This window comes from Electrona antarctica, assembly GCF_951216825.1.
Source record: "Electrona antarctica genome assembly, chromosome: 21".
Classification (NCBI taxonomy): domain Eukaryota; kingdom Metazoa; phylum Chordata; class Actinopteri; order Myctophiformes; family Myctophidae; genus Electrona; species Electrona antarctica.
In genome coordinates, this window is record NC_136802.1 from 18,925,393 (window position 1) to 18,951,609 (window position 26,217).

The following is a 26,217-nucleotide window of genomic DNA, read 5'->3' on the forward strand; positions in this document are numbered from 1 at the left end:
GTAATGCAAATTGCAAACCTTAGTTTGTGTTCCTGTCACCTATGTGTGCCGTTTGCTGTCTATTCTTTACGTGTGACTAATTTGTATTGAAATTGTTGAAAGATGACCTGTAATTTATATAAAGAGTGAATTCTGATTCTGATTCAGTAGTCATGCGTCTCAGTATTACGGACCACGTTATGGAAGCAAACTCTTACATGCAGGAAGAGGTTCAGTACAATTACAAGGTTTACTTACATGGGCACAAAACAAATCAAAACTCAGAATCACTGTCTTTGCACACAATTTATTATTTATCTTTATGTTAACATACATTGCACATAATCCCCTCCAAACAAGGCACGTAAAAAAATAAGACAAAATAAAACAAATACAAAAATAATTTACCTTTCATAGATTTATCCCACAGAGATAAAAATCTAACTGGGGATGTAATGGTTTAGAACTGAGTGGGGTGGCATGGAAATAAGGACTCCACAAATGCACCACCAATCTCTCACCTGCTTGGCTCCACATCAAACCCACGAAAAACAAAAAACAAATCTCGGCTGGTTCTTTTAGTCCACTGTCATGCCGAATAGGAGTCAAAGAAAAATGCTGAGGGGGGTTTATTGAACCGGGCTACCAAGCAGATTTTTTCCACTCATTTTAACATTTCTCTTCAAAGATGTAATTCAATTTCTAAATATACACATCCCCCACCCATATCTCACCCTCCCTCTCATGTCTAGACAAGATCAGGGGGCCATGGGGGTCAGGGGTGGTGGGTGGCAGGATGGGGAGTACAAGGGAGGGGAAAGCAGTGCGTGTTGTGAAATGGCCCCGTCCCCCAGATAATCTGCAGGACCTAAAAATACAGCACAAAAGGACACACGTCATTAAAAGACAGTGTAAACCAAAATGACCCTTTCTATAAATGAAGGGCTTAAGATGGGGCAAGTGATTTTCTTTGGTTAAGTGTTAAATAGCACTACATTCTGATCATTGCCATAGCTAGTGTCTTCAGTGACAGGATGTCTAGTCTAGCTCTTTAAACGGAAAATGCATTCTCAGGTCAGGATACCAAGTTTATCAAATCAGAACTTAGACGAGGATAAAGATAAACAAGTGAAATTCAAAGTGATGACACAATAAGCAGACAAACTATCGATATGAAAATGAAGCCGATAATGGATACGCTCTCCCGATAGCTGAGATTTTGCAACCCACCTGAAAATTACTTCCATTTATTGAAGAGCTGGACAGACAGGGATACTCCCGTTACTGAACAAACACTATGGCAATGATTACAATCACAATATATAGCTTTAACCCATTAAACCTTTGACATATTTCACTTATCGTACCTTTAATAAAGAAAAATCCTCTTCTCTACATTTATAGAATGTGACTCTTAACTGGTATGATTCTCCCATAAGCTTCTTTCTAGAAAGACTAAATTATGCGTGTAAAAAGTCTGTGATATGGCACCTACAATGCAAAAGGTGCAACCATACATCATGTTTGACCCAGGGTTGCACTCGTTTAACATGTCTCACCTCTTTCAAAGGGTCATGCAATACCCATGTCACACTGTGGATGCAGGGACTGTCGTGGCAGGCGCCTGCTGCAAGGAGAGGAAATAATGTGTCAAACATTATACATGAGTTAAACCCAAACTGGCATGTGGGTAGAATGCTAATAAAACATCTTACCTCAGGTGATGTTACCTCAGGCGTTTTTACCTCAGGCGATTTTGGTGATTTAGGAGAGGCCTTTGGCGATTTTGATGCAGATTTGGCGTTAGCTGGCTTTGAGGTCTGAGGTGGAGTGCTGGGCTCTGAGGCAGGCTTCTGAGGAGAGGTGCTGGGCTCTGAGGCAGGCTTCTGAGGAGAGGCATCAGTCTCGGAGGCAGGCTTCTCTACCCCGTTCTAGAGAAGGGGGGGGGGGGGGGGGGGAGGTAATTAATTTCTCAAAGACATCTGAATTTAATTGAAGTTCATTTTCATAGCCATGTACAATTCTGAAACAAAGCTGGCAACTTAGTGGCGTTTTATTTTCATGTGCATGACGTTTCATCTCAAATTGCATTTTGTGTTGGGATTCCAGTCACCCACACACACACACACACACTCAAACCAGTCCCCCCCCTAGCACGAAAATGGCACATCAGTGAGCTTTTCAGCTTGAACCTTACTCAAATTATGAATTTAGGATATGCATGCCCACTATGCATGCTTATATTTTTTATAATTAGTGACATCTGTCCCAATTGCTATGAACACTTACTTTAGAGACAGATGATTCAGAAGCCCTTTGTCTGCGGCGGCTAAACTGTCGGCGGGGCTTCTGATCTGGCCCCTCAGAGTCTCCGTTGGGTTTCTGGCCAACAGGGGCATCTTCCTGAACTTCCTGCTTGACCACGACCTCCTCCTCTCCCTGGGTTTCCCCCAGGGAGGTTTCCAGCTGGGAGGTTTCCAGCTGGGAGGTCTCCGTCTCCGATTGCTGCTTGAATTGAGGTCTGGGTCGGAACGGCCTGTGGACCAAAAAAGGAACAGCAAAGGGCATGAGGGATTCTTCAGTGTTTGACTCATTGGGACAATGATTAAGAAAAATAAAAACTTGTGGATACATGGAACGCTGATGAGATTATTCACCTGCGGTATGGAGGTCTGAATCTGCGCCGTGGTGGCCTCTGCTGGTCACCTCCTTGATCCGTCTTCGGTTCTCCAGCCTCACCCTGGCACACACAGATCAGACCTCACAGCAGTGTACCACAAAATATACACTAAAGATTGCACAGGACATCAGGTAGACACATTTCTGTCTTGGGTCTCAAGCTGAAAGGTTTGGTAATTTGATATGGCATATTTGTCATAAATCAAAATTTGTTGTGCAATAGTGTTCCGAGACTCAAAGCAAATTGAAGAAATCTGCAGGTTGAAATCGACTTTAAAATCCCATGCGTGATTGAAAAACAGACTTAATACTGGTCTCATGGTCGCAGCTAACGCATTTCCTGTAGGCGGTAAACAGGCAGGTCTTCTTCTACTACATTGAATGGTAGAGTGACTGATGTTAGTCTGCTCAAACGTTACTCTTTTACCTGCTTTTTACCAACACTAACTTGCCCAGAACATCAGGATGAACCTGTGTAGTTATGGCTGCTCCAACAGTAGTGACAACAGTCAACTTACCCAATCATTCCGTTTTATGAACACAAGGCTGCTGTACTTTATACCTCATACTAAGCATTTAAAGTATGAGGTATAAAGTACAGCAGCCTTGTGTTCAATGTTCATACAACAGAAAGATTTGGTAAGACTGACGTTATGAATCTTTCAGGACCTTTCACTGCTTCGTCTCAACCATTACTCTATGGCTCTGGTCTTAGCCACTGCAGTGTATTTTTTGACATTCCGTTTCTCTTCAAAGTTGAATGTTGCCACCGTTTGAGCAGCCATAAACTACACAGGTTCAACCCGATGTTCTGGGCATCTTTGTAAAGTTAGGGTTAGCAAAAAGCAGGTAAAAGAGCAACATTTTAGCCGACGAACACAAGTCACTTTTCCATTCACTGTAGTAGAAGAGGTAGCCGTTTACACCGCATCTGTCGGCTCCACCTACAGGAAATACGTTAGCTGCAACCATGAGAACCGTTTCTGAACGTGTCTATATGCCTGCCTGCCTCTACTTTTGAGCCGCTCGTCACCTCTTGCACTTCCTGTCTGGGTCTACGAGGTCTGCGGCGCCGCTGCACAGGTTGTGCGCCCTCACTCTCAACGCCGCCCTCCGAGGCAGAACCCTGGCCGTCACCCTGTGCATCCTGATCGCCCTCGGGTCGGGGGACACGGGGGAAGAAGCGGCGACGGAATCTGCGTTTATTGGGTGCATAGCGGCTGCCTTTGACAGGGACCCCGCCTGGACCCGTCACATTGGCCGCTTCCGAGCCCTGTAGGAATGAGGGAGGGATTCGGAGAAGAGGTGCAAACAGTAAATTGAACTAATCAAGTTAATTGATGATTTAAATTAATTTTGGGGAAAAAAGACAAAATTAATATTGGGTTTAATTCTCCTTACCTTGCTGGCTTCTATAACGTCAAACTCCACGACCTCCCCATCTCCCACACTGCGCAGGAATTTCCTAGGATTGTTTTTCTTGATAGCGGTCTGAGGGAACAGATTACCTGCATCAGCTGAAAACATCAAGCTATACAAAAACATATTTTGGACACCGAAAACCACCCACCTGATGGACAAACACGTCTTCTTTGGTGTCATTTCTATGGGGGGGATAAAACAGCCATTATTGGCAAACTCATAAATATAACATCTATGTCAACATGCTTCAGGTTGACATAGATTGAGTCATTTCACTTTAAAAACTCTTCTGGTGTCATTTTAACATGTACTCAGGCTTGTGTGTGCAGTGCACCAAATACAGTTTTGTTTAAGCAGCTTGATATAGCCTACATTATGTGATATAAACCCAAAGCAATGACAATCCCATCCCTTTAGAAATGTACAGATACGGCCTATATACTCTTATCTGGGGACCCCCCAAAATAATTTGGGGATCCCGATCCGTCTGGGAACCACTTGCATTAGGACAATATCAGCAGAAACAGGGTGGTGTGTTTTATTTCAACGAGTCCACGGTTAAACATAGTTTGAAGTTAGATGGCATGTCTAATCTCTGATAAAATGAAAAATATCCAAATATTTAAAAACTGCCTGGGTGCACACAAATGTGGTAGCAACTCATAGATCATTAAACCAGTCCAATCAAAAGGGAACATTGTACCTGTTTATGAAGCCATATCCATTACGCACATTGAACCATTTCACTGTGCCCTGGACCAAGGTGGCTGAAACCAAGAAATTACAACTGTTAACATAGTTTTACATTTACAAGGGAGACATGGCAATAAAACGGTAAGAAAATAAGGTACATTCTTTTCCAGTGTAGTTTATCAAGCACTGCAGATGTGTCCACTGTGTAAATGATTAAACCCTGTAACTCACTACTAGGTCAAGAGGGAGGTTTACAGAACCTTCATGAGTCAGAGTTGCATTTATCGTCCTCATCTTTAGTTAAAGTCAGAAGCACTGATTCAGCAGTTTCAGTAAGCTTCTACAAATTTACACGCAAAGCATTTGGGATTTAGATAGAGACGACCTTATTGTGTAAACTAACTAACGTGCATTTTGCTTTATGCGTAATAATCAACGGAAGCATTGGATCGTAAAACATTTCCAGATTGGGAAATGACTGGCACCTGTGCGTTCATCTGCCTTCCACGTGAACACGTGACTGTAGATACAAGCAATTAATCTAGGTCCCCATTTCCAAACTGGTAACCTACATTCACTTCCAAATCGAAAATAAATGTGCTTTTTCCTTTCTTGCAGTCTTTGTTGTGCCCTGTTGTAGCTACTTAAAAAAAAAAACACGCGGTGTCGGTGGCAATCAAAACGAAAAAAGTGCGATCACATAGTCAAAGTCTCCCATCTTCCCCTGCACAAACGACCAAATGTTTTATGCAGTCAACTACTTTGAGCTTTAATTAAGTGTGTATTTAACAGAATCATTGACAGGTTGTCCCCATGCCCATAAATGTGGGACACGTGTAGGTAGGCTGGTCAGTAAACGGAACTAACTTCAGTAACTTGAGTTCTAATCAAACTGGGTAACCCTAAAAATAACCTAATAAATTACTATCCTGAAAGTCTACCGAGGTCCACTCGACAGCTAAGGCATAATAACCTAAATAAATATGATCTTTTGCTTTCTAAATGTCTGAACACTTCCCTTCAATCACGCACCTATAATCTTTCTCTCAGACTCCGGCTGTGGTAGGTCTTCCTCCACTTCCACTGGGGCCGATGGTGGGTCGCTCTGCGCTTCGGTGTCTGTCATACTCTCTGGGATACACTTTAAACTTTGGTGTTCCCCTTCTTTCCAAACGACTTCTATCCGCAGCCGCTAGTTTTATCCCGACATCCTCCAGGCTGCTGCCTTGTAAGCCGCGCCCTCATTGGTTTCCCAATAGACGTGGAATCTAATTGGTTGTTGAGGATGGATGATGCTGGATCGGATCCTGGCGAGGGTAAATATAATCCTGACTGATTAGGCCACGGACCCCCCCATTTGATCAGATTTGTTGTAATCTCTGGTTGTCTACCCTAATCTACACTGTCAAATCCTCAGTTTTAATTGAACTGTGGGAGTGTACAAATGGAACAGGGTCAGTGCTTCTCCTCAAGGAGGGGTCCACCAGGGACCCCAGCCAGGGGTCCTTGGAGGGGTCCAGGGTGTCCCCAGCAAAATTAGTAACAGTTTAATTTCACAATTATTTCAGTGACTATCTAGACATTAGCCCAATTACGGAATTTAATATAAGAAGTAAAGTCCAGGACAGGACTTCCTCCCATAAACAATAGACGTGTACATGAATGGCAGTTAGCTATAATAAATACATAAATAAAGACAAATTTCATAACAATACATATAACACAATAAGACACATATGGACATCACAATGAATGGACAGAGAAATACGGATTCCACTGGAAGGCAATTAAGCTCTTTCAAATGATTACATTTTAACATCTTTATTGACATTGAAACATATAACATACATTAATTTTTTATCATTTTGACTAATTTGTGTTCTAATCATTAGAGCACAAATTAATCAAGCTACAGCTTGTTTCCACTGATCTATTAGTTCTACACCCAAGCCTTAATATTTCTTTCATGCTGGGCTGGTCTAGGCCAAAGTTTATAGAATACAGACTGTACATTCTGTAAATGTATAGTTACAAAATACACACACACACACACACACACACACACACACACACACACACACACACACACACACACACACACACACACACACATACACACACTATACACAATCAATGTATTCGATAACACTCTTGCATCTATGTGTTTTGCCGTCCCATGTTCTGCTACTGTAATGATGGATACTGGCTCATGAGGCCGCCAGTTCCTTGCCAGATTAGTCAGCACTCAGCACAACAAACACCCAAAGCTGCCACATGAGTCTGACTCTGAGCTGACTTTATTGCATCCGATCAGGCCCTGACTCACCGTTGCCCATCTTTCACCCCTATCTACACCTCGTAGTACACCATTCAGGCGCCATAGTAGATTAGTCATGGATTGGACGTGGTACTCCAGTTTCAGTGGCATAAAATTAACCAAGCAGCTCTGTGAACTGCCAAGTTGTAGGGGGACCGTGTGTGTACGCCCTGTACGGCCACTGCATCTCTTGACAGAAAATAGTCTTAAGATGAAATGAGTTAAACGAGGTGCACACCAATAGAAGAACATGCCTTCACAGGCCATTTACAGCTTTCACAGAGAGTGCCTCCACCAAAGCTCAACAACAATGAAACAGAAAGGGAGTGTTCACTACAACCACAGTCTCGCAGTGGAGAGGGTCACTTATATCATGGTGTTGTGGAGACAACATACAACAACATCAATGACAAAAACCATTCTCTAACTCAAAGTACGATTAACACAACAATAAAACAATACATGTGCAGGGTGCGAAATGCTGGAAATCCTTTGCTGCTACAATATGTTTAAATCCATAATAAACCCAACTATAAAGATGCATATGCAGGCCTAAATGTGCAGGAAGCGTGCATCACAGCACACTGCAACAATAATGGAACCTGTACTGTAAATTACATGCCTATAGATAAAGCCAGATGATTTCAAACAATTGATGCAAAATTACTTTGGGGATCAGGCGCCGGCCACGATCATTAGGTCACACAAAGATATGTGACACAGATGTTTGTCATCTCTCTAGAATTCAAGGGAACCCTGCTCATGCGCAGTATGAAGTTGATCTCACGGGTATTTGGAGAGGCTGGATGAGAGGGGGGAGTACAGGCTATACACAGTGGGAGACAGAGAGAGTGAGAGAGAGGAGTAAGAAAGAGGAGTGTAAGCTACTACAGAGGTGGTGAGAGGAATGTAGGCTACATAGAGTTGTAGAGAGAGAGAGAGAGGATTGTAGTCTACATCCAGTGGGAGAGAGAGAAGAGTGTAGGCTACATGCAGTGGTAGAGAGTGTAGGCTACAGTGCAGAGGTCGAGTGTAGGCTACAGTGGTAGAAATTCAAGTGTGGGGCTGTGGGCTACAGAGAGCCGTGGAGTCTAGGCTACAGACAGTGACCCCACTGTCTGTGGTCCTGACCATCCTGGACAGGTTCTTTTTGGGGCAGGTGTCTAAGCCTGTGCAGTGTGCACTAAATGGAAGCAGAGAGAGAAGGAGGAGAGTGTAAATGACTGGGATGGAAGAAGAATAAGGACGGGAGCTGGACTAATAGAAGAGGAGAAAGGCTCGACGTTGCGAGGCACCGCAGGCAGTGGCAGACCCTGTCCACAGGAAGCACAGAGTGAAAAGAAAGGGAGCACGGAGCGCTTGCCGCTTGGCTTAGAGTTCCACTAGGAAAGGAAACGCATCCTCACAGAGGGTAGGTCTACAATACCAAAACATCCAGCAGACGGGGCGTGTTTGCGCGTGAGCAGAGGCTATGTTGTGCAATGTGCACATGTCTGTCCAAGAGCCATGTGTGTAGCAGCCACGTTATATATTCATAATAAACTGTATTCGAACTGTATTCGCATGTGGATACGGGAAGCTGCACGTCATGGGTATCAGGATATGTGGGCACCAAGGAAGAGTGGGCACCTCAGTGTTCCAAAATGTAAACAAATAATTTATTTGGAAAATGTAATGTATACTTTACATTATTATTTTATTTTAATAAAGGTATTTTAACATACTTTTACTTTGTCCAATCCCAGATGTCCCTAGTGCCCACCCTATCCTGTGTATCCCATGGACCAGAGTCTTCCAGGCTCTGCCATGGACGCATTATTTAGGCCGCACTCACTGTACCCCGTCCCCAACACTGTGGACACACACCACCCGCCTGCCCCACATATTATTTTTTAATGACAACTTTACTTTGTCAAGTGATTCAAACAAGCATGCAACTGTAGCCTGATAGTCCTATCTGAATTTACAGTTATAACTATATAGGCCTACTGTGGATTAAGTGCCATAAGACAGTTGCTTAGGATAACTGTTGTGATGATTCACTGTTGGTGCAATGTACAACATAGTGAGCTTTAAAAGCTATCTATGTTGTTTGACTGAACATAATATTACATGCCCTGTAGACAGTCTGACACTGACTGCACAATTATCAGTACAGTCAATTATCAATTACTGGTAAAGTATTCAATCAATCTGAAAACTGAAATCCCAAAGGGGATCAATACAAGTCTGTGTGTTGTTATTGACAACTGGTGGCCTGATTGCATCAAGCAGACCTACTTTATAGGATACGCAACATTGTCAATTGTGTCATTCTCTCATGATATGTTATTATTTCACTGATGTCTATAGTTTTCTTTCCTAAAGTTCACCCATGGGCTACAATTATTCCCTCATGACAAAACCTGACCTGCATAGAAGTTACCACGGATACGAGAAGTCCGCCACAGCGAGGTCACAGCGATGTCTATAAAGATCAGAGCCTAGATAGATTAAGAGAGATTAAGATTTGACATTGGTGAAGATTACTTACTTACTTACTTGCTTAAATTAGTTACTTACGCCACTAACTTCTATCCTCAAGAATTGCTATTCTGTCCGTGCTTACCACGAGCAATTCTCGGCTCCACAGATCAGATATTAGGAACCTCGGTTATGTCCTCACTTTTTTTTCCTATACATTTTTATCCCACGATTTTGCAACCCATTTTTTCACCCATTGTCAATTATCTAATGTAATCCTGGGAGCTACACTTCCTCTTATCTGCCAACCTGGGGGGTTGGACTGACCTCATGCTTCATTCTATGCATGAGGAGTCCAAGCTGCTTATTTTCACCTGACAGGGGAGGTTTCCATGTTCTCACTGAGCATCAATATCTTGCGACCTCTTCAGCAGGTATGGCAGATGCAGAGCTGGACTTCCAGACCTTTCCCATGCAGTGCTCTGCCCTGCGCAAAAACGGATTTGTAGTCCTGAAAGGATTTGTAGTCCTGAAAGGCCGACCCTGCAAGATTGTCGAGATGTCCACTTCAAAGACTGGCAAGCACGGTCATGCCAAGGTAAGCCTATAAGCTAAGAATTGTGGGAGTTGACTTGGAAATACAAAAGGTGAGATAATTATGGCGATTTGTTGTTGTTCTGAAACAGCATGTGCAAACTCAGCACAACTAGTTTTCAGTATTTAGGGTTAGGGTGTCTGGCATGCTCAGCACTTCTCAGAAGCTTAGGTATAAAGTTTATAAACAGACATGGGCGTAACTATGCAATACTGAGAAAATACCAATCTGTCCCCTCAGAAATACACAATAGAAGTACACAATATGTTAAATATATCCTCCTTCTATGAACTAGAGGAGGGAGAATGTGACCTATATTAGTTCGTATTGTCTACATTGTTGTGTTATGTGTGCGTGAACCCATAATGGACAAATGACCAAGTCAGTTTACACACATATATGGCAGCACAGTTGGCCAATAAGACATAGATTACACAGACGATCTTGTCCTTTGTGCTTGCAGGTCCACATGGTGGGTATTGACATATTCTCTGGTAAGAAGCATGAGGATATCTGTCCTTCCACTCACAATATGGATGTCCCCAACATCAAGAGGATGGATTATCAGGTGAGTCCTGGGACCTGGGACAGTCCTGGAGGGAGGGGGGCGGGGGGGTTAAATTTACCACATGAAGTAGCGGACCATGTATAGATCCCTGGGGGACCTAAGTTTGTAGGGTTTACATTTTTTAAACTAAGTGCACATACCTACATTCTTCCCGGTGGAAAAGGGTTTACACGTTTTTCATCCCACAGACGGTTCATTCTACATTTGTAATCTAATTTTACAGTATATGCTGGTGTTTATAGACAAGACTATACTATTTGATGTATTTAAAGTACTGATGACAAAACTGGCAATCAAACCAGTACGATGTGCATCCTCTCCCCTCCTACACCCCTTCCATTCTTCATCATATTTCTCCTCTGTCCTGCCCTCTCATCCCTCATGCTGGAGCCTCTCTGTGTTTCTCTAGCTGATTGGGATTCAAGGTGGCTATCTGACCCTGCTCCAGGACTCTGGTGAGTTGAGAGAGGACCTGAAGCTTCCAGATGGAGACCTGGGCAAAGAGATTGAGAGCAAGCATGAAGCTGGAGAGGAGATGCTGGTCAGTATTGTCTGTCACCTGCTGTGATTGTGATCTGAAATATGTAATTGTTGTTTATAGAAGACAAGCTTATTTAGCTGCAAAGGAACCAAAATATAGCTTAAAAGTTTCAACGGTTCGCAAAATGGCTGTATTTTATCAGCCAACTCCTTCCCCACACTGTAGGGAAATCAAGGCATGGCATAATCACCCAGGCAGCTCTTCATTGACAGTAATGAATTCATTAAAGTAATATTTATCAAACACTATTCCCATCGTCTTTGTGATAAGGCTATGGGTAAACCTGGCCCTATGGGTAAACTTTGGCCTGGCTGCATCAGACACGCTGGCCCTCAGATGGCTACCCATGACAAATGAGGGTGATAAAAATCTATATTTATGGATTTCACAACTGTATACAGACTGTATGTTGTTTGGCATGCGCACAACCATTTATTTGTGATATTATGTAGTGGGATTTTGTGGTCTATCTATGGATTAAACCCCGACCAAGACATGGGGCAAATCAGCAGCACAATGGAAGGAACAGATAAACCATTTAAATCCTATATGGAGCGTAACAGTGGCCTGTTTGGCAAATTGGCACCGGCGCTGTAGTCAGTCAGAAGTAACAATCCCTTGTTCATCCTTTGTTTTCTACATAGATATTTTAAAGTGGGCTCTGAATCCAGAAAAGGTTGGGAACTGCTGTCCTATGGAGAAAATTAAGGGATTTCTTTTAAAGCTCTAAATCCAAACTGCTACGCTCTATACTTCATTGACCCTCACCTTTTTTCCCTCAACACCAAATCTCTTTAGCCGATCTACAAGCTCACAAAGCTTGCAAATTGTTTGCCCCAGAACAGGGATGCTATACGATACTTTCATATGTTTAATATTCAGGGTCACACCAATCTAACATCAGGCTCATTCAGACTCACTCAACCACCATGTTGGTTTCTGACATGTCCTCCTTTCAGATTACAGTCCTACATGCGATGGAAGAGGAGACAGCAATTGCCATCAAAGCCTTAGGTAAATAAAGCACTGCAGGTAAATAACGAGTGCTTTGGCAGTACCGAAACCTATAGCTGTCCCTTCACCCTGCCAACCGCCTGACTCAAGCCTGCCTGAAGAAAGGTGGCTGGCTGTGTGTGTGTGCGCGCGCGCGCATGGATGTATGTATGTTATGTATGTTATCACATGACACCAGAATGTGCCATGCTGGTTCAGTGTGTGTGTGTGTATAATATGTATGTGCTGTTCAACAGTGGACCAAGGGGAAGGCAACTGTGGTCACCAAGAGGAAAGTCTGTTACCATGGTGTTTAAACCCTCTTTTACGTTTGACTTACTATGTTACAAAGTAACATTGCCCATGTAAAATGTTCAGAAATATATAATGCATTTGCACTAATTCCTTTTTGTTATCCATCAAAACATGTTTTTGCACATTCTCCCATAGCAAAACTGACATTTTTTGGCAATCACTATTGCTAGTACAATATGTATTTTTATTATTGTGTAAAGCCAAGATCATAACCTTCCTATTTTACAGGATAAATGGTAATTCATGATGAACCTGTACTGAGCAAATGTCTGGATTGTGTAGCTAAATGTATTTCTTAGAAGACTTTATTTTACAGCCTGATCAATTCTGCGTCACTGAGTACTGACTTCTGCAACACAAAGCAATGTAGCATTATTACTGTCATTACAACTTTGGGTCAGGCATCTCCATGCACTTTCTTACCTGAAAACTCTGAATAAAGTTCTAGTTTGCGGTAGTGTAACTTTTATTCTTGTAAAGCCTCAACTCTAGAATTACATTATTTATATTCAGTTTTGGATCATTCAGTGGGTGATTCATTTTCAAAATTGTGGGCATAGAAATGCACCATGTCCCATCACATACCAGGTTTGCTTTGAGTGTGCTCTATGTGGCATTTTCTTGTGAGTTGTTTCAGAGTGACTGGCCCTAGTTTAATATTGTTGCGCATCTTCATCACCTGAAAGCTACATTAAGCGGTTATAAGGATAGTGTATTGTATACAGATCTAGTGTTTTTTTCTGTCCTGAAGTAGGGTTGAAGATTTATAAAGAAACTCAATTTCCAGCTTGTGTTGGATATCTGAACCACTGTGTAGAACAGTGGTTCTTAAAGTGGGGTCCGGGGATCCCCAAGGGGTCCTTGAGGGAGTTCCAGGGGGTCCCGAGCTAAATGATAGTTTGGAACCAAATGGACCCTTATGGGTCTGTAACTCTGAGAGTGTACCTAACGGGTCCATTTGTACACTCGGAGTTAAATTAACATTGATTTTACAATATGAATTGGGGTCTCAGAGATAGAAATGCCATTAAATGGGGGTCCGTAGCCGAATTCATGTCAAACTGGAGATCCTTGAAATTACATGGGTTGAGAATCACTGCTAAAGCCGTACAGATCTTCTCTTCTCGTCCCTGGCATATCTCTTCAAATGGGGGTCCACGGGCTAATTAGTGTGAATTTGGGGGTCCTTGACATAAAAACGTTTGGGAACCACTGGTGTAGAACACAAAGGTTTCTCTTCATTCACAGATTACGTCTCTAAAGGTTCTAAAGAACCTCTTCTCCTTTTCTTACATTTGTGGTCTGTGGACCTTACAGGGCCTACCTACAGAACAGGTTGAAGATATGACTGGATAATATGACATCATCTTTTACTTTGTATTGGGATCCAGTACCAGTAGGATTGGGAAAAGTCATGGCATTTTGGTGTCCTTCCTTTTTGGGTACATACAAATCACAGATTGATTTCCCGGCCAGAATTAAAGATAATACACATTGTTGGAAAGGTTGTGTGATTTTGTTGTTTGTTTACTTAATATTTTAAGAGCATAGATAGAAATAACAAGAAAGAATTATTTAATTAACAAAACAAAAACAGTCACAGGATAAATTGCCTTTATATCATGAGTTAACATCCAGCTTTGTGAGGGCTAAGGCCAGGGCTTTAACCCATCTTTAACCCAGATAACCCATCAATTTCACAGTAATTAAAATAAAAATTACAATAGATCAGCAATAATATCTTAGATTCAAACTAACAATGTGTGTACAATGAGACAAGTTTAATTAAAAGATGTAACATTTTCAAACCAAACACATGGCATATCCTTTTTAATTTATATAAACTGAAGCTGGATGTTGAAGCACAGATGTGAAAGGTAGAGAAGAAGCCAGGAGATTTCTGGCCACAACAAAGCCCAAAGAGAACATACAATACTTTACAAGAGACAAAGCTTAACAACCAGTAATTTGGGGCTATTCTTTTCAAACTGTGAAACAACAACAACAACATCTGAAGAAGTTGTTTCTGTTATTAAACCAAGTGATTCCCTGGATATTTTAGTGAGACAATGAAATCTCAGCGATCACCATGATGTTAGCTTACTCTGTGGGGTGTAACCCTGCTCACTTGCCATGGTGATAGAATCTCTGTCCACTCTGGGCATGGGGCAGAAAGGCATGGCGAGGTGCTGCTTGAGGAGAGCTCTGGAACTGGGCCTGGAAACACAGTTGCGGAAAATGTTACGCAATGTTACAGAAGGCAAAATGGAACTAAAGACATTAAAGTGGTGATCAGAATCAACTTTATTGTCACATCACAGGTTGACAGGTGTAAAACAGTGCGTGCCATTTGTTTTGTGCAAGATCCATCGTTGTCTTTCCCAGAAGAAGTAAACGGGGCCAGGGGAAAGAGAGAGGTGTTGCGTAACCATTGTCATAAACCAGCATGTAGCAAGTGCCTATTTACATTTGCGTGTGCCATTTTAACGTATAATTTGCCACTGACCGTATTGGGTGGCCATTTTGCTGTTAAGGTCGTACTCAAGGCAAGCGATTGTGATAGAGGCTTGTGTATTTCTCAAGGGGTTACCTTGGACGTAGGAATCTGGATTTCCATTGAGGGGAGTAGGCCAGAAGCAAAGGCATGGAGGGCTTGGGGATGCATGGGTCTCAAGGCACCCTGAAAGAACATCATGAATAGGGCTTTAGACTTGGATGGAACGATGACACTGATGCCAACTCCAAGCTGCCATTAGCTCCGATTAAATATTGAGCTCCCAAAGCATTTGGAGCTCATGTTTATATTACTCTAGGTATGGATGTGTTTATGTTACTCTAGGTATGGATGTGTTTATATTACTCTAGGTATGGATGTGTTTATGTTACAACTACAGCTCAGAAAATAAATGGCATCCAGTGGACACCTAGGACATATTTAGATGACCTTGACTTCGCTGATGACCTGGCCCTTCTTCCACACCCAACCTCAAATGCAGGAGAAGACAAACATAGTCTCAGCCATCTCAACACGCCTTGGCCTCACCATTCAGAGAGGAAAGAGAAAGGTCCTCAAAATGAACACGGACAGTGTTACCCCATCGTGCTAGAAGGTGAAGCACTAGAGGAGGTGGAGAGCTTCACCTATCTGGGCAGTATTGTCGATAAACTGGGCTGGACAGATGCTGACGTGAAAGTTCAGATTGGCAAGGAAAGAGCAGCTTTCTGTCAGCTGAAGAATGTGTGGGGATCCTCAGATCTGCCCATAAACACCAAGATCAGGATCTTTAATTCCATGGTGAAGCCTGTTCTGCTGTATGGAGCAGAAACTTTGAGAACTGTTAACATCATGAAGAAAATCCAACACCTGCCTTAGAAGAATACTCCAAATCCGCTGGCCTAACACAATCAGTAACTGGCAGCAGGAAGAAATCCTCCAAAAACGATGGGGATGGATTGGCCACACGCTTCGCAAGCCTGCATCTAATATCACAAGATATGCCCTGTTCTGGGGAAAAGGAAGAGGGGCAGCCCAAGAAACACCTGGCGGCGTGACCTGGGTGCAGATGTGAAGAGATCTGGCCACACATGGGGACAGCTGGAGATACTGTCCCAGACCAGGAACGGGATGCCTGGAAACCACTTTTCCGTGGCCTATGCCCAAACTTGGGCTAGAGCAACTAATGGGTATGTTAACCTCCCCTAGACACCAACTATTAAGGTCCAACAAATATTTGAAAGTAGATTTTTAATTACTTTTTGTATATAGTAAAAAATAAATAAAAAGGGGACTTAATATTTGACTTCTTACAGAAGCCTGAAAGTGATAACATGTCCCCCTAGACTTTCCACTGCATGACTAGGAGGATTAAGTGGGAGTGTGGGACTACTCCAAATTTCAACTGGTTTCGGGGACTTACGGCATCAGTGAAGCCTGACTGTTGGTTGGCATGCTCCAACTGCTTCTGGAGTGGTATTCCCGCTCCTGTGATGAATCCTATTAGGGGAAATGTTACAAAGGAAATGGATCTAATAAAACAACCTCTTTAATATAATAACTCCAACGTTTTATGACAGTATTACTCTGGTTAGATATCCTAACTATATACAATTATTAAATTCTTGTCATGAAAAATCACACCCGTGTGAAGTGAGGGGCACTCTTATTATCGTACATCATGACGTAACATGTCGATTTGATTGTCCACATATGAAGTACATTCTCCATTCATTGTCAATGAGAATTGAATCTTTGTGTAGGACAAAAATACAGAAATGTATGTGTAAGACGGGGGGGGGGGGGGGGGCTGAACAGACCTGGCTGGGAGGTGAAGTGGCCATGGACAGGATAGCCAGTCTGCTGGTGGGGAAGGTACTGCATGGCCTGAAATGCAGATGCACCACCTGTGGGAGGAAGAGATTACAGCCATATTTCACTAAATTAATCATGCTGCAATGTGACCAATCTAATGACTGAGCTCTGGATCTGTGCACACTGCACGTCCCGATAGTTCCGCTATTGGTTTCCTGTTGTCGCTCACAGACGTTAAACACATGATGCGTGTAAGACATACCTCTGATCTGAGAGCTGCTCGCGAAGCTGACAGGCACAGAGGGTCCGGCGGCATATGTGGAGGGATGCTGGCTCTGGGATACACCATAGGGCTCATGAACCCCCTGACTTCCGCTGAACTGCCCGTGCTCTGCCGAACTTGTGCTGAAACCCTGTGTCTGGTAATGACGCCCCTGGAGAAGAGTGCAAGAAGTGGAAACGGTTGGATACACACTGCTCCAACAGCATAGGCTTTAGTTTAGACTAGAGGTCTTCGGGAAAGCCAGAGATCCGAACCGAACCGGAGCCGGTTCCAATCACAAGAAGTGACTCCCGGAGTCCCGGGGATGTTCGGAGCAGCTCTTGTATGTCTCGGACTTCGGGTAATGACTAAAACCTGAGTGGACCCGGCGATTGGCCGCCACAGCTGTCAATCACCCCCGCCCCCCAATTTTCACGGATATTGTTGACGCAATAACAACATGACTGTCAATAGCTTTGTACTCGCAGAGCGGCCAGTCTGCCTGTCTCTTTAAGAGCATCTGCTGAGATTGAGCACAAAATTACCTCTCAGCTGTTAACGTTTCTGTTTTTCATGTCTTGTTTCCATTGTGGTCCTCTGTATAATATCGGAATCGGTCATAATCTGTATCAGCAAATATGACCCTGCAAATAATCGGAGATCGGTCATAATTTCATAATCGTGCACCTCATTTTTTGGTACGGGTTGGTAAAATTGGACCTGTGAAGACCTCTACTTTAGACATGTGTGGCACTCACCGGGAGGACAGGGGTTTGGAACAGCTGTTTGCTGCGCTCTCCCATCAGTGCACCAGGTCTGTTGTGGTTGACTGGACTGCCTGAGGAAAGAAAGAGAAACATTGAGAGACTAACAAAAATCATATAGCTGAGATGATGAAATATGTTTAAGGGGAAAAGAGCAATGTGATTTTAGGTTTACTAAATAAAAACATAAACTCGAGAACCCTTTACTTTGCATGGTGATGAGGTGCTGTCCCGCGTGCATAGGTAGACTGGGTTGGTAGCTGGAAGACGTCAATGTTGTGATATCGCTGGATAAAGATGTTAACGGATAGAACCTTTCAGTGAGTTACAACCTGGTATCATTATAACGCCACAGCATTGTCATTGCACTGATGTAATAAATGTGTTCAGTACCTCTGCTCCTTTCTTCGTCTTTTCTCCTCCTCGTGGAGGACTTTCTTTAACTGTAGGAAGAGCTGATGTTTCTCCTCTTGGAGTCCCTGCAGCTTCTCCCCCATTTTCATCACCTGAAGGAGAGGTGACGGACCACCACAACGAGACAGTGTAATTCATGCTAGAGAAACACATTGGCCCTCATTTATCAATCAATGGAGTGTACAAACCAGCTTATTTTTTTATCCCAGGAATGATCTTATGCTCACGTCCAAGTGGGATTTATCAAGCGATCCTACAGTATATGTAACGCCCTGGATTCGAACTCGGGAAGTCCAATATCTTAACCACTAGACCAAAGGGATATCCCTATGGACAGGGGGAGATATTAAACGTTTGAGACCATCAGGTCGAGGCTCTGAGCCACACTGCTACATATATACACAGCCAATCCTAGCGTACATTTGGTTTGAGCTTTGATAAATCTCACTGCTGAAACTGACCGTCATTTAAACTACATTCCCTTAAATATTCTCGAAACACCCTGATCTTACGAAATGAAGAACTGGAATACGACCAAAGAACGTATGGAAAGCCAATGATAAATAGTTTCCCCTGCCCACCTTGCTGCCTGTCACGATCGCAAATGAATAACACCAATCACATCGTCATGATTTGTAATATGTTTGGGTTTTAGTTTAACTCCCAAGCAGCAGCGTGCACCGATAGTGGAGACACGCACAATCTTCAGTTTTGCAAAATAAAGGAGTAGCGTCCTCCCGGTTCCGGCTGGTGTGTGGTGGGATGGTTACCTCTGATCTCCCACCGTGGTTTGCATGTATGCACTCATGTGTCTTAACAGAGCCAGTATAGAACTGTTTAAATGGCGGAATGACTAAGCGTCTAACTTGTATTGTAAATTTGTAACATGTATTGTAAACATGTTATATTGTTTTTAATTGCTTGTACACTTGGAAATATCCTACCAATTTCATGACACATGACCGTCGATGTATGCCTTTACAATTTATTTATTAGTTTTAGAGCTACCGGTGGTCTGGTATACATTTTTGGAGTGGATACAATACATATGTTTGGATGCCTGTCAGATGGTCAGACAATGCTGCTCTGCATGCCTACGATGGAACAGGTGCAGCCAAGCCTACACGCTACACGCGCTCAGACCTGGCGTGAGATTTGATCGGGTCGTACGTTCAAGTCAAAGTCAAGATGGAATGATAATTGTAGACAATTGCAGTCATCTTGTCATACACCCATTATTTAGTCTAGACGACTTTGATAAATGAGGGCCATTGGTTGCTAGAAAGAAAACTAAACACACAGAAAGCTAAAGTTGTAGTAGTGCACTCTGTAGTGAGCTATATTAATACCTATAAGGCAAAACTGCAGTTCTACCATTGCACACCAACGTGGTATTTAGCATTAAACGTATTATGTTGTCTCGTGTGAAAAGACAATAATTCTGGTGTACATGTCTCCCCATGTTGTCTCGTGTGAAAAGACAATAATCCTGGTGTACATGTCTCCCCATGTTGTCTTGTGTGAAAAGACAATAATCCTGGTGTACATGTCTCCCCATGTTGTCTCGTGTGAAAAGACAATAATCCTGGTGTACATGTCTCCCCATGTTGTCTCGTGTGAAAAGACAATAACCCTGGTGTACAACATGTCTCCCCAACCTGTTCTTTAGTTTCATCCAAAGACATCCTCTCCTCTATTTCTTTCGTCCTCTTCCTTTCTTCTTCCTCCTTCATTTTCTGCTCCATCATTTTATCCACCTCTTCCTCCTCTGAGAATGGAGTCATATAGTGACATTATTATACGATCCATATATCTGTCAACCACATTTGTGCGTGCACTACATTCTCTCTAATTTCTCCTTGGCAACCCTGGGCCTGAAGGGAACCCACCTTGTCTCTTGCGCTCCCTCTCCCTCATGATGTGCTTGTGGAGGGCTCTTGCCATCGCGTTGGACAGCTTGGGTCTCTCCAGAAGAGCAGGCATGGTGACAGGCAGTGGAGGTGCCAGCTTATGTGACGAGACAGAGAAATACGCGTGTGATAATAAACGAGGCAGATAGGTGCCAAAGAAAGAGAGGCGTCGCTTTGTAAATTAAAACTTGAGTGAGAAAGCGCTAACAACGCAGATCTCAATCCGGGCCCGCTACAGGCTAACGTGAACCTTTATGTTAACAGTTATTGCTAACGTTCACTGGTAGTGTTTCATTGTGTAAACGTTAACCGAGTAAATGGTACAACATTCTGTTGGTAAGGCGGGTGTTCTTCTGGTTAACGATCATATTGAGATTTAAAAATAAATAAAAAAATAGCTAGCTAACGGGCTAACGCTAACTATGGCGGTGTAAAAATTAAAAACGGTTATCTTACTTTCATTCGTTTAAGTGAGTCGTGTGATAAGAACCTATCATCCACGCTCTGTCTTCACTTTGTTTTTCTCTGTGGGAATTCAGCCAAATAAAATCACAAAGTCCCTCAAATGCGTAAACATAACAGATCCACCATGTATGTAAACCATAGATGTAAACACAGCCGCCCGAGTGAAAATACTGCACTTCTTCCGGTGTTAAAAGATGATTTCCGGTTTTCCTTCCAATGGAATTATGGAATTTGTAGTTTCCATCCACTGGCCCTGCCAATCGCAATTGAATGGGTCTTAACTACACGTTTGCATTGAATTATTGGGATATTAATGCATGTGTATACCGAATTAATATTTAGGCAAACATTACAAAATGGAGAAGAAAAAACAAGTAGGGTGGGCAAGCTCACTCTGATCAGATAAGGCTGTATGTGCATTGTGCAGTCATGATTAGACTTAGAAGGCTGAACCAAGTTACAGATTCAGACTGTGTAGCTCTTCTAGATGAACAGTAGTCACAGGGTTGCAAAAACACCTTTTTGGTCACTTTGGCTTTATTTGAAACCAGTACTTTGATGAATTGAAAATGGTGGGCCCTATTGTAAACAAGTGTAATGCTTTATGGTGTCGTCCACTCACAGTTAACAGTTGTTGTATTGAGTTGTACTTGAAATGTACTGTAATTCTGCAAAACTGTTAATAAATCAATCAATACCATTAAATCGGTCAATTCCAATCATCCAGTACCCTTAACATGCACCTAAACCTTACTATTCTCAGTGCGGACTAATATGAAATATTCCTGAATTTGTTGTATCCTCACCTTTCAGAGCTGCTATGGAAAACGCTTTATAAGATGTTACCTTGCAATTACATGCAATCAGAATCGGTCTTCTAAATTTGTACATTTCAAATGTAGTGCACGTGCATTTTGGAAATGTTTCTGATCAATTACAATATATACTGTAAGTAAAGCATGAATTTATTACCCACGTTTTCCATAGCATTTTTTTTGTTTAGAGTAATTCGAGACTACTGCGATTGTTCGCCACAACTCAATGCTCAAATGAGTGTTGCGTGCTCAAAATGGCAGATCTACAAGCTAACATGTTGCATCTGCTATTTTTCCTCCGGAGATTTTGCGGTGCAGTTTGAAAGCATGCCTCCCCTATGATGCCATGGGGTTCAAAAAAGACAGGAAGAATATTTGGCTTTTATCACATTTTATCATGTATGGTCATGAGTGGAGAGAAAGAGCCAGTAATGCAGCTTTATACCGGGTTCATATATTTTCTTTAAAAAAAAAAAAAGAAAAACATAAAAAAGAGAAAATTGCACTCAGCTTTACGACACCTTTAGAAATGAAGCCATCTAAAATTAACAATAATTAACAACGATAATCATAATAGCATTCAAAGTAATCATCTTGAACCACTGAAAGCAGAAACAAAGGGAAGGGTGATTGTTTAGTCTGAATTATATTATACTACTCCACTCAAAGATCAGCAAGGCAGGAAACTAACTTGGTTAAAGTGAACAAGTTAACTTTAGAGACTCCTGTATTGCAGTTGGTTACCTGCCAAAGTTGCTGATAGACAAATTTAGCAGCCACAGACAAAATTTACCTGCCTTTGGCTGGTGGCTACTGTTAATTTTCCACTCTGATCAGATGCAGTCCAACCTCAAACCTGCCATGTCTGAACCAAACTATATATTAAAAAACTGAACACCAAACCAAGCCAAAAAAGATATAAACAATAAAATAAAAACCCCAAATTACATTCGCATACTTTGTCTTGTATCCCTTGCCTTTAAGAGAAGTACAATGGTCTAATTTAAACCCATTTTTCAAGGTCTTTTTTCCCTTGTCTTTTAAAGTGAGATCAATACTCTACACAATCACATACACAAAACAAAAACTGGCCGCTTAACCCTCAACCAAAGACCCTAGTGAAAAGAAAACTGGAGGAAACTGGAGGAAAATACAATTCAGACCGCATAAGAATAATAAGATGCAAATAATTGAGAGGGGGGGAGGGGGCTGTTGGTGAAAGTGCATTTGACATTTACTCTGGGAACTCTAGGCTGCTGAGCTGGATTTTAATATTTCAATAAATGGTTGTGGGGGTGAATGGGTGAGGGGAGGGTGATGACAAGATCACATTTCCCTTTGGCTGTCCCCATACACGCTCTCATCACTGTAGGCAATGTAGAGGAAAAAGTCCTCTTCGTGGTGTTCCTGGGACACAGAAAGACACACAGTTTTAAACAACTGCAAAATGTTTGGTTTTGGCATAAAAATGTGCTTTAACATTTATCACAGAAATAGATTAGAATAATCCTACCTGGTACAACAGCCCCATAGTAGCGGAGGTGGGTGGAATGACGTTGTTTACAAAGAAGAACAGAGCATCCTCAGCTCGCAAGTGAATTCTTTTCCGGATGAGGAAGTAAAACTGGCCCACTATCAATGAGAATGAGGGGATCATTTTAACAATTATGACAATATCTCAAGAGTGTTGACACATTTACCATCTAATAATGAATCTGGGTGGTTCCCTTACCTGTAAGGTCAGAGGGGACAAGGTATTTCTTCTTGTCCAGATCTCCTATTCTTGCTTTGGGGGCTTTCTCCACAATTACCTAAGGGGGAAGAAAATAACACTTTATAGTTAGGAGAGAGAGTGAGAGACACACACACACACTTTATAGTTAGGAGAGAAACACACACACACACACACACACTTTATAGTTAGGAGAGAGAGACACACTTTATAGTTAGGAGAGAGACGCACACACTTTATAGTTAGGAGAGAGACACACACTTTATAGTTAGGTCAGACCACACACACACACACACACACACACACATGGAATGGAAACAGACTGGTTGACTACTGATGCACTACTACCCAGTAGGGAAGTGTAAATTGGTGGGCGGGGGAAGGGTCCAAGTGAAACAAAATCTACAAAACCCAAGATAAAGAAATGCGGTTCAGTCTCTGGTTCAACCAAGGAGGTCTTACCCTCAATATATAATTATCTCTGCTAGGCCGAGGTCAGGGACAGAGATTATATTTTTCCTGTGCGTGTCTGTATTTGAGAATCTCAAGTGAATCTCACAAACCAAACCAGTGGAACTTGCAAGTCTTCAAGATTCACTACACCACTAAGATACCATCTACCTGTCAAAATACTTCCTTGATGTCAATGAACTGAACAAAGTCAGAACACCAGAGGGAGATCCACAAACCAGCGTATGATTTTTCTAAACTAAACTGATGATTTCCTTTTTTTGCATATAAGTTGTATATCTGTACGCCTTTAAATGTTCTGAATGATGAAGTGAAAATGGAGAACAAGTTTTTTTTAAAGATTTGTTTTTTTGCTTTTCTACCTTTATTGATAGTATCGAGTGAAGATGGACAGGAAAGAGGGAGAGAGAGTCATACAGCAAAGGTAGTCATGAACGGGACTGTGCCTGGACCAGTTGGCCAGCGACGTTAAGAGTACAGTACTGAGTACAGTATTGCATCACAGGAGTCAGGAACCCGGGATAGTGACATGATTGTATCCTTCCTCAATTTAGACAGTTAGTCTATGGATGCAGGATATTTGCATCACTGCATCGTACAAACTGTTAATAAAATGTTCAATCAATCAGCGTTAACAAAATGTGTGCATGCTATGCTACCAGTAGTCCAAAGAAGTCACAACACCGCCCCTGCCCAGAATTATGTCCTTCATTGTCTGATCAACTTTAGAATTCAACAAATTGAAGGGCCTCAATGCAACACAGACAAAAACTATTTCACTTAGACCCTAGTATGCCACAAATACATCAAATGCCACTGACAACTGACGACAAGCATGATTTTATTTTTCAATCTCTACCAAATTAGGTACATGTGATCTCCAATCATGTGAGAATGAGCCAGCGTTAAACAGCTATTTGATATTCTGTCTGCAATTGGCTTGAGTGGAGGGGCCAATTTCTTATCCCTAAAGCCATGTATTATGTATAATGTAATGCAATGTGCGATAACCAATCAATGAATCCCACATTAGAATAGCAGGTTATGGCCCGGGGGCTCTGATGAGTACACCCCCAAACTAGCTTTCATTTTTTTCTACTCATAAGGGGTATTATTACCACAAATGTTAAAAGTTGAAAGTCATAGATATATATCTCCCCTGCAACTTACGCACAACATACACATACACGCCTGGGTAGTTATGTGCTCTGCAGAACTATCCTTTCTAATTTATACTGTAGGGAAATGCAGCATAATGTCTTACGAGTATGATATGACACTGAAAAAATATTACTAGGTAACTAGTAGAAGTATTACCAGCTAGTACAACAGCTAGTACAATGCAACAACAAAAACAACAGACGCCAGATATCAGACATGGCTAATGAAACCAACCAAGCACTTAGCTATGACGTCAGATAAAGTAACCATTTAAAAAATGGCCACATTGACAACCGACACCCAATGGTTTAATTACTGTATAAGGGGTTAAAATACCACCTGAGGCCAGTGCAACGTAAACAACACCTATTTTAGGGTCCACTGCCGATACAATTTCAAGATGTAGGCCGTCGTATACATTTAGCCCACTCACCGTCTATCTACATTCTACATGATTTATCAGCATTTCGCCGTGTTGTTGTACACGTTCGTCTGTGGTACCGTGTTGACATAAGTAATATTTGGTTATTTATCGGGCGATGTTTAAGAAAAAAACAAACATTCCAGAAGAGTAGTAAATTAATGTAATCTTACAGCTGATTTGTGTTGCAGCAGCAGGCCCTGTGTATGTTTACCAGAGGTAGTTGTTTTCTAACAAACTTGACGCTTATGCCCAGCGGATGTTGCAATCACACTGTCAACCAGAGATTGAGAAAACTAATGTTGACACAACACAAGGTTGCCAATAATAATAATACCATAGCAAATGTACATAATGTAGTAATCTAACGGTGTTTCGTCATTTCTTAGTCGATTGTGGAAAACGTCGCAACTTCAAAAATAAAACTGCGGTCATAACATAGGCCTTATACTTTGCAGCAAGGCAGAAAAGGCGTATTTTCAAATGAAAAACGTGTCGATGTCACGTTTATATGACGGAAATTCATCATTTTTGTCGAGTGAAACCATACTCTGGTGCAGTTTAGCCGAACAAGCAGTTCGTAGTTCGCTAGCTAGTATGCTAACGTTTTGCTACTTACTGGAACCCTATCGGGATACTTCTTCCTTATTTTCTCGCCCTCGGACCGTCTCTTTTCAAAGGGATGCTCCTCTTTGTATTGAAACTTCATTGTTAGAGAGAGATAAATGGCAGACAAGAAAGTTGGTCTCTCTGAGCCTTGCGATTTAGATAAATAACTGAGCTGCGATTGAAAGCCTTGATAGTAGGGAAACACGACACACAAACAAACGTTGCTAAGAGTTAGCAGCAGCTTCAGCTGTTTTCCTATTGCGTCTGCGGCGGAGGGATACAATAACAACATGACGTAGGAAAAGGATAAATCCCTGCG

The 26,217-nt window shown here is 42.1% G+C and overlaps 4 protein-coding genes across 7 annotated transcripts; 1 reads left to right on the forward strand and 3 right to left on the reverse strand.

The window, feature by feature from the left end:
• Positions 1 to 266: 266 nt before the first annotated feature.
• On the reverse strand, positions 267 to 5,966 carry LOC306913904 (Y-box-binding protein 2-B-like). Of its 2 annotated transcripts, none has more exons than XM_079490734.1 (10): positions 5,806 to 5,966; positions 4,784 to 4,847; positions 4,229 to 4,262; positions 4,060 to 4,149; positions 3,692 to 3,931; positions 2,637 to 2,719; positions 2,269 to 2,515; positions 1,695 to 1,910; positions 1,539 to 1,603; positions 267 to 847 (listed from the first exon to the last, which is right to left on the reverse strand). In XM_079490734.1, exons 1-9 carry the CDS (start codon positions 5,897 to 5,899, stop codon positions 1,568 to 1,570), a joined length of 1,104 nt encoding a protein of 367 aa, XP_079346860.1. In that variant the 5' UTR covers positions 5,900 to 5,966; the 3' UTR covers positions 267 to 847; positions 1,539 to 1,567. The 2 variants fall into 2 exon arrangements, with proteins under 2 accessions (XP_079346860.1, XP_079346859.1); XM_079490733.1 differs by having other exon boundaries at positions 1,539 to 1,606.
• Positions 5,967 to 9,986: 4,020 nt separating this feature from the next.
• Positions 9,987 to 12,338, forward strand: LOC306913931 (eukaryotic translation initiation factor 5A-1-like). Its single transcript, XM_079490767.1, has 4 exons — positions 9,987 to 10,151; positions 10,612 to 10,716; positions 11,126 to 11,257; positions 12,217 to 12,338. Exons 1-4 carry the CDS (start codon positions 9,990 to 9,992, stop codon positions 12,277 to 12,279), a joined length of 462 nt encoding a protein of 153 aa, XP_079346893.1. The 5' UTR covers positions 9,987 to 9,989; the 3' UTR covers positions 12,280 to 12,338.
• A 1,785-nt stretch (positions 12,339 to 14,123) lies between these two features.
• On the reverse strand, positions 14,124 to 20,884 carry gps2 (G protein pathway suppressor 2). Of its 3 annotated transcripts, none has more exons than XM_079490667.1 (10): positions 20,681 to 20,884; positions 20,204 to 20,321; positions 19,973 to 20,082; positions 18,294 to 18,406; positions 18,108 to 18,187; positions 17,895 to 17,974; positions 17,137 to 17,308; positions 16,880 to 16,966; positions 16,483 to 16,559; positions 14,124 to 14,782 (listed from the first exon to the last, which is right to left on the reverse strand). In XM_079490667.1, exons 1-10 carry the CDS (start codon positions 20,684 to 20,686, stop codon positions 14,690 to 14,692), a joined length of 936 nt encoding a protein of 311 aa, XP_079346793.1. In that variant the 5' UTR covers positions 20,687 to 20,884; the 3' UTR covers positions 14,124 to 14,689. The 3 variants fall into 3 exon arrangements, with proteins under 3 accessions (XP_079346793.1, XP_079346792.1, XP_079346794.1); XM_079490666.1 differs by having other exon boundaries at positions 18,108 to 18,214; XM_079490668.1 differs by having other exon boundaries at positions 18,108 to 18,214; positions 20,204 to 20,884.
• Positions 20,885 to 21,878: 994 nt separating this feature from the next.
• Positions 21,879 to 26,217, reverse strand: gabarapb (GABA(A) receptor-associated protein b). Its single transcript, XM_079490669.1, has 4 exons — positions 25,909 to 26,217; positions 23,237 to 23,315; positions 23,018 to 23,136; positions 21,879 to 22,911 (listed from the first exon to the last, which is right to left on the reverse strand). The coding sequence occupies exons 1-4, from the start codon at positions 26,188 to 26,190 to the stop codon at positions 22,831 to 22,833; spliced, it is 561 nt and encodes a 186-aa protein (XP_079346795.1). The 5' UTR covers positions 26,191 to 26,217; the 3' UTR covers positions 21,879 to 22,830.